Source organism: Sander lucioperca, chromosome 18 (genome assembly GCF_008315115.2).
Source record: "Sander lucioperca isolate FBNREF2018 chromosome 18, SLUC_FBN_1.2, whole genome shotgun sequence".
NCBI classification, from domain to species: domain Eukaryota; kingdom Metazoa; phylum Chordata; class Actinopteri; order Perciformes; family Percidae; genus Sander; species Sander lucioperca.
Genome location: NC_050190.1, coordinates 31047909 through 31061676, shown reverse-complemented (window position 1 = coordinate 31061676; position 13768 = coordinate 31047909). Strand labels below are relative to the sequence as shown.

The 13768-nt window shown below is 40.0% G+C and overlaps 1 protein-coding gene across 4 annotated transcripts in view; it reads right to left on the bottom strand.

The window, feature by feature from the left end:
* The window catches only part of crybg1a (crystallin beta-gamma domain containing 1a), a 49598-nt gene extending 38282 nt beyond the window's left edge, over positions 1–11316 (bottom strand). For 2 of the 4 annotated variants that reach the window (XM_035994563.1, XM_035994565.1), the window contains exon 1: positions 10831–11316. In XM_035994563.1, the coding sequence (XP_035850456.1) occupies positions 10831–11138 (308 nt within the window). In that variant the 5' untranslated portion in view covers positions 11139–11316. The remainder of the gene's footprint in view (positions 1–10830) is intronic. The other 2 variants (XM_035994567.1, XM_035994564.1) reach the window with 1 other exon arrangement.
* Positions 11317–13768: the final 2452 nt, after the last annotated feature.

Here is a 13768-nt window from a genome sequence, read left to right as displayed (position 1 = left end):
AAAATGGATGGTTTCAAAAAACAAAACCTTGTTATTTTGCTGAAGTGTGATAATGTAGAATGTAGACATGAGCTGTTAATTTGCACCGTAGAATATATCTTTATTTAAGCTCTTTCTCCTTTGTTGTATTTGCACATTTTATTTGTATTTTAGTAGTGATGTTTTACCTATTATAAGGTTTAGTCCAACAAAATATGCTTATTAAGATCAAAGCGAATTTAGTGGCTGGTGTTCACTTATCTTTAAAATCTAAAAATATGTTTGTGTGTTCAGATTTGATTTGATGGGTTAGCTTCAGAGCGAGTAGCGACTCTAGTAGTGAGAGAATGAGCGACGTAGTGAGTGAGTGTCTCCCCTGTTTTTTCTGACCCCGGTGGGAAAATCTGGAGCAGGAAGAGTTAACCCTCTCCTTGATATCATGTTGTTTATGGAGAAGGAGAACCAGGAAATGAGTCGGGGGAAATGCAACGCTACCCAGCCACGGCCGAGGGACGTGCGTCGCTGCGACGTGTAGTTACATTTTTCGAGAGGTGCACATCAAGCTACGGCGCAAGCTTGATTTATACTTCTGTGTAAAATCTACGCCATGGCTACGTACGTGGAGATACGGACCCTACACTGAAAAATGTAACTACACATCGCGGCGACGCACGTCCCTCGGCCGTGGCACACACACGCATGCACGCACGCACGCACGCACGCACGCACGCACGCTGGCTCGACACACACACTAACGCACAAGTATAACCTTCAGGCCACTTACGTAGGCTACGGTGAAAGCTCTGCGTGGAGCTTCCGCACAACCATAAATCAAGCTGTAGGGTCCGTATCTCCACGTACCTACGTACGTAGCCACGGCGTAGATTTTACGCATAAGTATAAATCAAGCTTAAGGAGTCAGCACAAACCCCTGGTCAACAAACGGTTTGGTTTAAATACCTTGAGTGCCTCTGCCTCATCTAGCTGTAGGCAGAGCTGTCAGTTATAATCAAGTAGAAGAAAGAAGACATTAGGCCAGAGGATGTTATTTACCTGTCAATCACTACGGAGGGTGGCAACAAGACAAGAGACAATCCTTGAGAAACATTCTGCTTATTAAGCCAGAACAAAGGTTGCAGCCAACATATTTTACTAGTCAATAAGTGGTTGTGCAAGTGGTTATATATCACAACAGATCATGTGTTTCAGAACATGATAAGACTGAACAGCAAAATGTGGACATCACAGATGCAGGAGCATAACACAAAACTATTCTTTTGGGTTTTTTTGTCAACCATTTCTATAAAAAGAACCACCACTTCTTAAAGCTGTAAGAATTTCTCCCATCTAGCGGGGAAATTGTATATGACAACTAACTGAATATTACTTTCTAGCTCCTCCCATTCCGATCGCGTTTTAACTCCTACGGTGGCCGTATTATTCCAAGAAGTACGACTTTGTCCCTGAGTGTTCCTTCCAGTGTAATAATAGTTTTATGTTTTCGTTATTTTGGTACCATTTCATTGCTAACATCAGCTATCAGGTTCCAAAACGAATGCAAGCTAATGTTAGTAAAGTATCAGCGTGATCCTCCATCTTCAACAGGCTGTCACATCTGCCGGCAGATCGAGTAATCTCCCCCTGGCATTCGTCACGGTGCCTAAAAGCGCGAAAGGCAGAGGTATGTCCCTCTTTGGCTAATGTATTTTAAAGATGGAGGCGCAACATGGCAGAATACATAACTCACTCGTATCTATTCTGATTCTGAATGGCATATTCTACGCTTACGAGAATAAATTGATTAGTTGGTGGAAGTAATTACACATGAATGAGCACGTATATGTGAAAGAAGGGGTTTGTTGCTAAGAATCAACTCAAAACATTACACAATGGAGCTTTAACCTACAAACCTGTTTCAAATTTTATGGAAAGAAATTCCCTCTCAACAGTCGAAACACCACATTTCACAACCTGCTCCCTGGAGCAACAGCCTTCACATGTGAGTGAATTAATTTGTTTCCTCTCCCAACCCTCCCTACGCCAAATAGGCCGTTTACCGGTTTCAAGGTATACAGAAAGTGCACTTCAGAAATCCTTCTCCCTTCCAGTGTGCGGTGTGTTAAAAAATAAAATACAGTGTGTTCAATTTTTACCAAGACATGTCAAAAACAACACATTTTAAAGCTGTAATCGTGATACTGCAATACCTTGAAACCGTGATATTCTTACTGAAGGTTATCATACCGTCAGAATCGACCCATGCCTAACGCCAAATGCCTTCTTTACCCCGCCTGCATGCCCTTCTTCTCCCAGTCCTTCCACAACATCGGTCTATCTCAGAACTTATCTAGACAGCACCTAACAGAGCAATGTTCAATACCAGATTTGATTACCCTTAACAAAAGTAAACATCTGTAACTGTAGCTGGTTGGTTGAACATGTGACAAAAATTCCCCTGTTAAAAAAGCCTTGTGTCTTTTTTTTCAAGAAGGCAGAACCTGTTTAAGGCCCCCAAAGGTTTGGCAAGTGTTGTTCAAGTAGTTACCATCAACAGTAATCCAAGAATCATCAGTGAATCATCCTCCTTATCATCTGATCTTCTAGAAAATGCTATTAGTCAAAGGTTTTGCTGGCTAACTCCTGCTCCTGTAGACAAAAACACAGCAGAGAACAGGTAGAGGGATGAACTGGATCACAAGCAAAGGAAAGGTAGATCTGTTGAGACGTGAAGAGCGGCAAACAACACATTTCGTTCATGTAAGATCCAGTGTGCGTCTATACTAGCTAGGGCAGGCTATCGTTTACAAAATTCCAATACCAGCACCAATACCTTTACCAGTACCATTAAAGTGAAACTGATACCTATAGAATACCTCATTTGATACCCTTTTTTTATTTACTTAATTTAAAATAAAACAAAATTAACACTGCATTAATTAGTTTAGTTTATTTTGAATATTAATCGAACGCTTGATTGGATAACAATAACCATACAAACTGTCCTTTTTTTTGCTAAATGTGGGTACAAAAAGGATTGAATGCAGGTATTGTGCGACTGAAGAAGTTTCAATACTACTTGGTACTGGGTTATTTCAGTTGATACAGTATCCTAAAAAGGTATTGAGTACCAATACCCAGCCCTAACACTGGCTTTATATACCACACTAATGTCTTGACTAGTTCCAAACAATAGAAAATCCATAGTTAGGCTCTCAGCATGGCCTGTGTGGCGACCAGCGCTCTCGCTCTGTCTTCTTTTATGAAGACCTGTCTCGTCTTTGTTTGCATGTGAATGAGCAGGTGTGAACAGGTGTACATACAGTATATATCACTGAGCCGCAGCTCAGGTCAGCCAGTCAACAGCTTCTCAGAACATGTTACGCACACCGACACTTTCATTTTCAAATACAGTCTCCTCCAAATCCGACAACATGTCGTAATGTTTGTAGGTTTGGTCTCAGCGAACCAGTACTGCATCCTTGGTCAGTTCTATCTCTAGGAGAGGTGTGAATCTTCAATGATCTCCCGATTCGATTACGATTATCATGTCAGCGATTCGATATCTCGGTGCATCACGATGCGTTAAATACATTTTTCTGTTAAAGCCATATAGGATATTTAATTCATAGCTTTTCAAGCTTAAAAAACAAAACATTCTGCAGTGCTCTAACACTAAATAAATTGGATACATAAAACTACAGCACTGAGCACATGGCACTTCCTGAATGTGCAAAACATAACAGAATATGTAAACAGAAAGGTTGTTAGGCATACATTAAATTGTAAACAGAAATAATCGATTATGGCCCGGCCGATTATCGATGCAGCATCGTCCATGTCCACGATTCAATGCATCGATTATTTGATTCATTTCAACACCTCTAATCTCTAGTGTTACTGTGATAAGAAGTTGATAGTTGAGAAGTTGTTTGAGATTATGTATGATAACACTTCCATTTGTCTCGTTGCTGCTACTATATGAACTCATGTCTAAATGGCATAGATTTACCAAACTAAATAAGAAAATATCAATCCGATTCTTCATTGCTTGGTGGGGGGAAAAAAAAACAGTACCAACGATTAGGGCTGGTTTTGCAGCCGCAGTACTTTCTGTTTTCTATGCATCAAACTCATTGGGATTATGTTATGTTAGGTAACTTGAAGCCAGGGATGATGTTGCACTAAAAAGTCGGCAGCCGAGCCCACTGGGACTGAATGAGCTAAAACACTGAGGGCCCTATTTTAACGATCTAAGCGCATGGCATGAAGCGCATGGCGCAGGTGCGTTTAGGGCGTGTCCAAATCCACTTTTGGTAGTTTGAAGGCGGAAAAAAGGGTCCGTGCGCCGGGCGCATGGTTCAAAAGGGTTGTACTTAGTGTCTTCATTAATTCATAGGTGTGTTTTGGGCGTACCATGCAATAAACCAATCGATTGTCATCTAGGGTTGTGCCGATCACGATGGACGATATCATCATCATCACGATGGAGAACCACCATCGTGATGCCATGCCCCCCACCCTGTCATGGCAAGATAGGGCCCCTTAAGTGGAAGCTACTTTTTCCCCATTACGTGCAACCTATTTGTGAAAAAGACCATCGCTTTGAGCAGACTGGATTGACTGTAGTGATACATTCTCTCTCTCTCTCTCCCTGTCAGTTGTAGCTCGCTCTACCTGCTAGTAACGTTGGATACAGCGGTCTCGAGCGATAGAGAAAAAAGCGTTAACGTGGAGCGCTATCACACTTTCCTTTCTCCCCTCATTGGACTTAGTTTGTCGACACTACTGTGTGCGTGCATCAATAAGTAAGTCTGATGTCCTGTAGGTACGGAACGATATACAGGATTTATGAATGTATGTAAGCAACAGTAGGTTAAATCACGAGGGTGCTATTTTATGTGTGAGCTAATATTGCGCATCTTTTCATGTGTGCTGCAAGAGTTATGTTTCTGTTTATTGAATGCGTTATTCAGTGCAAACATAACCGATATTAGGTTATTACTGTCGCTCTGTTGAAGAAAAACTTACTGTACAAACACTGTACTGTTGTTACGCAGATCACGGAAATCTGATTGACTTTACTGCACCGTAGTTAAGTGAAAGTAGGTCAAGTTGTAAAAAACTGCCTCTACCAGCAGGGTAGCATAGCCAGGTAATACTGTCTATTTACAGAGGGCATTTAAATGTATGTCTGATCGTTTCTATGTTAACTGTTAACCCATAGTAGTAGAAAAAAATATTTATGTAAAGAGATATAGTAAAATAGAAAGTGCTTACCCCCCAAAAAAGTTTGAATTCATTCAACATGATTTTTTTTTAAGGAAGTGACAGAGTTTACTAAAATGTGTATTTAACATATTTAGAGTACCAAGGGCTTCCACAGATTTTTCTTGAGGCCTTTTTTGATCAAAGTTTTTTTAAATGATAATTTTGCCAGTTGTAGTTTGTATTTTGCTCAGACAAAAGGTCTTGTGAACTTTGGCTTCTTTCATTTAATGAAGCTGCGTTCAGGAAGAATGCAAAGGGAATTTTCACCTCATATTGTTCGCACAAATTTGACCGCTGGACCTTTTATGCAGTCCATGTTTGTAAAACCCAAACAGCCAATGTGCCAACTACACAGGTTTGCCAGAAACCTACTGTGCATCATTTGTGTCATGTGTCTCAGGTCTAATCCAAAACAGGGTTTTCCCCTCTTTCGTTCTAAAAACAATTCTTGTCCACACAAGCACTGTTTAAAAAAAATCCCCGTCCAATGAAAACGCTAAAAACACATTGATGCGTTGTCAGAGCATACCAAACTAACAGGCAGCAATATAAGCCTATCCTATAGCTTAGCCCTAAAGCCATGTTGGCTCATCACGCTAAGAAGAAGAAGACGTTGGCGTGAAAAAGAGCTACTACCAGAAGGGAAGGCAACCTGGCTGCAATGGCGCATCAATAGCCTGTAGCGCATTCGGACGCCTCTGTTCAATGTCAAGGTAAACTTTTTTCCTGTTCCTCGATATAGTGGAAGAGCAACTGTACATTTATATGTAAACATGTCAAAAGTATTGGTTGCGGTTAGAACCATAACCAGTTTGGCTATTTCCGGCCATTGTACGAAATTCCACCTCATTTGTGACGGCTCACAAAAGGAGATCACGGGATACATTCTGATGTTACAGGCCAAAAACTCTGCTTTCCCTGTCTGCACAACAACACTAACCTGACGGACAAGATTGTTTGTTCACACAGAACCATCTGAGAAGTTGAGAAATAATTTTGCAAAGGAAAACCATGTAAGATAGCTTTCCCTACATCATCAGCATGAAATGCCAGGGGCCTTCAGAGACTAATAAAGAGAATAATCTTAAATGAATATGGGTTCAAGAAAAACTGGGCTATAATACATACACATCTATTGTACCCCACAAAGCTGAGTCATGATTACCACATTCATAATTCATGTTTAAACCAATGAAAAAGCAAGGTATGAGTGATTGCATTAAGGGTGACTTACTTGTTAATTCCTGCATCACTATGGGACCACAGGTGTTGTGCACAAAAAAGTTAACTTGTTCATTTTGGCTTGCAAATTCCACACCCTGACCCAAGGAATTGTCAGGGCAGGAATCTGCAGCTTGTGCTGAAGGGTGTGACAGGTTGATCTTGTCTGCTAGATTAGATTATTTTGGAAGACTTCATGAGCTTTCCCCTAATGTTCAAATACTTTGGTTAAAGCCATCCAGTGAAATCGTGTTCACATACCCCACCAGACATTTTAATATTGTTGCAGTAACATGAAGAAAGGAGAAAGCATGTATCCCCGCACCTTAGCACTCAAACAAGCAGTCCACAAACACAAACTCTGAACTTTTTCTAATCCCTCAGTATTATCAGGGAGTTTGAACAGGCTGTACTTTCCCTGTTCCCTTAGTACATCAACTATTTCAAGCGTTATACTGGTCTGATTCCAGCAAGACACAGGCCTGGAAATATAAAGCGCTGTGACATAAGTCACATCTGTCATTTTGACAAGACGGAAGAAACATGCCTCAAACTAAAGTGATCTCATTCTGTTGCAAAACAGCCTTTTTCACTGATAAGCTATAGCGTGTTGTATCTGTTTTGGTACAGAATATAGGGCAAATGCCTGAATGGTCCAGGTGTGTTTGTTTGCTTAATCCTGTACAAACCAACTCAGTAGGCCGTGCAACTCGGTAATAGAGAAGAGATAGAGAGGTTTACTGTCTTGAAGACGTATTCTAAAATTGTACAAGCCTGTCTTGAAATGCATGGATAAAAATGTTTATGAGCTCAGAAGATGGAACAGTATCAACAGTTGGTTAAAAAACACACAGTGGTATTACGTGTGAATGAAGCGTGGCACTGATTGAACTTTGAATGAGTCTTTGAAGGTGAAAACCAACACCATTTTGTTTGTATCATTGGAAGTATCTTATGCAGTTGAGTTTATGTTACTGAGCTACCGGTGTCAATAAACACCACAGGTTGAATGTCAAAAGACTGGTGTATCAGTTACAAAAGTGCACACTGGTAGTTGATGTTTCTGTATTAGTGTCGGTCATTATAGAGTCTATTAATCTCCTCAACTATTAAGGGAAAGATAAGAACTGCAATCTAAAACTAGAGTCTAGGGCTTTTAATCAAAATTTGTATTGCGATTACGATTTCGGCTCTTAAAGGTGCAGTAGGTAAGACTTATAAAACTAACTTTCTGTCATATTTGCTGACACTGACCCTATGTTCCAGTAGAACTACATTAAGCAGGTAATAAAAAAAAAAAAAATCAGGCTCCTCTGGTACCACCTACAGCCTGTAGTGTGATTTGCAAAAATCCACCGTTCCCTGTTCAGATGCACCAATCAGGGCCGGGGGGGGTGTCGTCTAACTGCGTGTCAATCACTGCTCATGCACAAGCATTCATTCTCCCTTGTAGGGGGAGGGGCTTAGGAGACCGTTTTGGGCTTCAGCAGAAAGGGGGGGAGGGACTGAGAAGTTGTCGATGTTCAAATTCTTTGACTAAATCCTGGATCTTCACAATCCTACCTACAGCACCTTTAACGATCACAAAGTAAGAATAACGGAGAAAAACGATTCTTTTGCACATCACGTTTTGCAAGTAAACTCTTATTTTGTCTTGTGTTCTGAATGGAAAATGAAAAATTCAAACGGGAAAGGGAAATATCACAGTTCAAGGTGTTTTCACTGTTGATTTGTTTAACTGTTTCACTGGTTTTTAACTTCAATAAATGCAACAAAATAATCGTGAGTATTATTTTTTTTCTTAGTCAAGCAGCCCTACTAGAGACCATCTTGCAATGGGATCACACCAGCCATGATGCCAAACTGGGCCCCCGATCACCCCCTAGACTATAGCTCTGCTATAATACAACCAGAGATACAGTATTTAAGGGAGAGCTTACGTGGTATATACAGCATTGGCAAAATTTTTGACAGTAGACAAATTTACATCATCAATATACTGTATGTAGTGTTGGTTTTGGTCTCTCCAGGGGAATTGTTGAGAGTAACAACAATTCTCACCTTACACAAGCAGGAAACCGCGAATGTTTGGTATTTTTGCTTGCAAAATGATTTTGAGAGTTGTCGATTAAAATCTATTCATTGAATACCGTACTTTTTTCAGCTCTAGTGAAAATCTTATATTTAAATGTTTGTGGCAAACTGGTTATACATTTAATAATTTCTGTTGAACTGTGGAAATGCACATCAGGTGCCCAGAAGCACAACTGCAACGGGATGATAATGTTTCTCCAAATCTGTTGGATATGTAAGTAGTCATAATTATGTCTTTTAGCTTATTTTACAATTCTTCTAGCCCTAGCAGCCTTAGCCACCACAGCAAGTGGTTAAATAGAAAATGTTTTTTATCTATATAAAGTCAAATTGCACCTGAAAGTTCCCAATGCAATGGAAATGTAGCCTGACAAGCCAGACCCACATCAAGATGTTAGGTCTGGGAACTCACCATTGGCAGGGCTCAATCCGAGGGGCGGGATAAACGGTTGTCTTTCAAATTCCCTCTGCATGCAATAGGATAGCACTACAACCAACCAGAGCAACGCTAGTTGAAAGATTAAACGTATCCGGTCGGCAAAACTCTGAACACATCTTCCTTTCTGAATGACTTCAGTGCCGTTCTTTGTTCTTTTCTCAAATAAAAGCTTAACTCCAAGTCGCCAGAGTCGCGGCCCGGAGTGATTGGCCCGGCTAGAGTTTGGCTTTTCCAGCTCGCAAGCCAACGGAGAGTTGCTAGACCCCCTGGCTGCAAATTACATTTGCTGCCGATAGGGTGCGTCTACATTTCTAGGCTAATGGAAATGTGCTTGCCTGCAGATGTTTGGGAAGTACTTTATATAATCCAATAATAGACCAATAATTTGATGCACAACAGCGTCAGTATTTCAAAATGATACACCGATCAAGCTAAGTGGTTAAGACATATAATTAATAGTGCATGCTAATTCATATGAGTCAGACGTTTATGTTTTTACGATGTGTACATGTTTTGTCCCCTCTCTGTCTTCTGTATTAGTCATTTACTTCTCAGTGCCAGACCAGCTCAGACACAACATCAACTTCATTGAGCCACATATAATTGGACCGAACAGGGAAATGTGTAACACCTGCACCGCAGGTTTTTCACTTCAGCATTCAATGTTACACAATGCTTGCCTTCCTCATATCACAACGTCAGTGTACGTTAACCTGACAGGTGACAATAACATCTGAGTCAGACCAGGCAATACATCTCAATTCATCAACAAACTGGCTCGGATGCAGAACATTTGGATCTAAATAGAAGAAGAAATGGAAGAATTTTTACTGGAAAGTACTGGAAATGTCTCTGTCATTATTGTGACCAATTGAGGTTAACCAAGGTTTTTTTTAAATCTTGAATTTATCCAGGGAAGAGTGACTCAGCATGTATATTTACTGCTTCACAGTGACACAGTTCCCCCCCATTCCCACGAAGGAGCTGCCACAGTCTTGCACTGTTGGCCAATGAACAGGGATTGAAGGGGCGGGGGTCATGTGCCTTGCCCAAGGGCACCAAAACAAAATAGGATCAGCCTGTGCTGTTTTCACATTCACTTTCAAAATCTTCCTACAAAGTGAAGACCTAATATGTCAAATGAAATATTTGAACTTCATTAGGAGAAGCAACACAACAGCATCTGGTGTTCTGCGTGACAGCTCAACAGCACGCCCTCCTCACTCTCAATCTGTTTACCTCTCTGCAATTTACAAACTTGACTAATCTAGCTCAACCACAGCTCAATTCCACAGTGGTTCTTCTTCAAAAATGCCAGGGGGGAAAACAGTCGCTCAGCAGTGCTTCCTTCAGTTGTCAGCTTGTGAAATATGGTGCACTGGTTTCCAAAGTGGGGTCTAATGAGTGCCAGGGGAGTTTCCAGGGCCCATAGCTTCACTATTACATTCACTGACATTTACATATCAGAAGAAAAAAAAGTAGGCCTATGATTTTTTTTTTTTTTGCACCAGTGTCACCCAGCCTCCAGAGTAAACAATGATTAAAATACAATTGGATATAGATTATATTTGACAACAATGACCCTGATAAGGGGTCTAAAGACCATTCTTTTTACTAAATGGGGGATTGTGGCCTATATCTGTGGTGGTTTGCTAATTCAAAACTATTACATTGTTACAGTTAAAAGTACACAATGTTCATGTAGACTAGCTTGAGTTTATATGGTAATCATATTTAAATAGCAATATGTATTTTACACATAAACCATGGCCTTAAAAACGGGGGAAACATCGTATTATTAATTAACTTTTTTTATTTTTTTATCTTACAGTTGTTTGTTGAAGCTGTCCAGTTCATCAGTGAAGAACACATCTTCTCCTTCTTCTTCCTTGTGCTTGGATTTCTTCCGTCTCATCTTGAATGACAACAGCCGCCTTCTCTTCTTTTCTTTTGGGGGAATGGGTACAACATCACCGGTCAATGTGGCGTTGTGTCCCGGGCTGAGAGGACCGGGGCTCGTCGGTAAAGTCGATACTCCATCTTTGAGGGAGTCCGACCCTTTCAAGTCCTTGCTTTCTTTATCAGGTGATTTTAATTTGAAAAAGCTCTTCACTCTCAGGCTGTTGGACTTACTCATGGCGTCTGAAAACAAAGTCCTTGTTGTGAGAGCGAGCAGGAAAATGAAAGCATGAGGAAAGTTGTCCTACTTATAGCTGACTGACTGAGGAGTGATTCACCGGGATAACCTGCAGAGCGAGTTGCCGCGAGGCGAGGGTTTGGACTTGCCCACACCGGTCGCGCGCGCCGTCAGGTAGGAGAAACGTGCTGCGACAAAGAAACAAAACTGCACTTCCGACTATTACCTTCAAAATAAAATCCGACTATGACTATTGTTGATTTATTTTCTAAAAGTTTTTGAGTGTAAAATACCTAAATCATCGGAATTATCAAAAGGGTTGCTGCTGAATTTTCTGTCACAGGATTTTGTTCCGACTCTAGTAGCCTATAACTCTGCTCAGGTTGTTAAAATTCCCAGACCTCGACTATTTAAATGTCCTTGAATATTCTATTTACATATGGTATGCATGAAATCCAATTACTCAGACAGAACAAGCCACCAAAGTTCAAAGAGTTGAGTAGGCTACTCCCTTAACATGAAATGAATGAATGAATGCCATGAATAGCCTATGCAGTTAGACTTGTTTCAGATAAAGAGGTTCTTCTATTAAATGAACTGAGTGTGAGCTTCAGGCATGATGAGGTCAAAAAAAGAGGTTTAATGGTCAAAGCAGGAAGAAAAACTTAGAGACAGGCAAGGCTCAAATGGGTCACCGCTGCCACTGATGGCCATCAGTAGTATCTGCAGTACAAGTACCAAGTCCCCTTCAAGTACCCACAAGTACACTGTCATATCATATTCAAACCAGTCATTGATTTAAACAGGCTTTTTTTTGAATGCTTAAAGCATTATTTGTTGGATTTATCAGTTTGATTTAACTGGGTCCACTGACGGTCCAGGACCTTCCAGCATCTGCTCCACATGTCCTGTGTGTGATGAGAACAGGTTCAAACCAACTCCAACAAAAATGTAAAGGGGTTGAGTTTGGTGTTTGAGCGTGTATTTTACAGCCCTTTAAGTTAAGCAAGGGGCAATGTTTTGAGTGTTTACGGTGACAGACCTGATTTTTGGCATCCGTGCATAACAAGTATATATTTCATTACATTATTCAGCTGTATATTGATTTGAGTTGTGTTATTTTCTCACACACGAGACATATGCCACATCAATTTTGAGGCGTTACACTAAAAAGCTTTTATTTTGAAAGCAAACATTTTACTATCAACTTCTTGCTTGATGCAGCAGGCTTTGGAATCTCTCAACACAACCTTTCCAATTTAGTCTGATGCCCTCTAACTACATCTTTTCACTCTGAGTAATTATAAAGCTTTTGTATTTGCTTATGGGTGTGGATGTATGAGTTATGCTCTAAATTTAAGAGAGCGACGAACGTTCCGAAAATCATGATGAAAATTATGATAATTAGGGTTTTATCTCAATTTCAATGTACAGTTCCTTACCTACACCATAAGCTGTTAAAAGTGTATTACTTGTGTGTGTCTCCTTAAAAACGCCTTAAACCAGCAATTAGTAACTGTGACATATATTGTAAATATATATCACATAAAGATTATATCATTCAGCTTTAAATGAGGCCCAAAAGATTGAATAAATACAATCTTAGAGTTTTACCCTCCACTATATCCCTGCGAATGATGACTTGAAAATAACATATTAGATCTAGCATTCTGTTCGTATCAACTAATTGTTAGTTATGATGAACATTTTTTTCCAACTTCTCTTAAAGTTCTCAAATCTAACTTGTATCCACTGAAATGACTCTATCTGCTGGTCATGTTGAGGAAAAGCAACTACAGTCTGTATTACTGTACACATTACAGTGTAGTCCATATTTACTTTTCAAACCACTAGCCTGACACAGAACAAAGTCGATGCTCTAAAAATATCAAAAAAGACAGTTTTGTTAAAGATGTATATAATAAGGCTAAATTGGGGTTTACAATAATAGAATACAAACTTAAAGCTACAAATTTGAAAGCAGAAAACCCCAAAAAGAAGACAAAAAAAGTATAGTATAGGCAAAAACAAATGTAAAAGTTATTTTAAAATAACATTAAACTACAAAATAAAATACAAAACCTAAGATGGCAATTGAAAACAAAACAGTTTCGAATAAGGGAAACAAATTCTCCGCAAAACCAGACTGAGGTTTGAGGGCATGAAGACAGAGAGGTAGTTTCTGTATGTGGGATGTCTGCGCAAATACACCAGACAGAAAGTGAGAGTGAGGGAGGGCAGCAAACTGTTATCCGATAGATTGTAAAACTCTATTTGGTCTTTCATCTATGATATGAAAGACATTTGTCACTGTACAGTATCTCTGGGAGACTTGTTGTCTTCAAATTGACAACGATTGTGACGGCATGCTCAGTAGTTGCACACAAAAAAACAAATCATTTGTGTTTAAGCTTGAAAGTTGACGGGGTAGTTGTTGAGACTGTGAACAATTGGGGTAAATCAAGCAATCTTGCAGTAAATCAAAGCATTACTTGGCAAGCAAAACTAACTTCCTAATGTGCATTGTAGGGGATGTCCCTGCATGTGACATCAAAAGTAGGAAGATCAGTAATGCTGTGTGTGTGTGTGTGTGTGTGTGTGTGTGTGTATGTGTGTGTGTACTCACACAC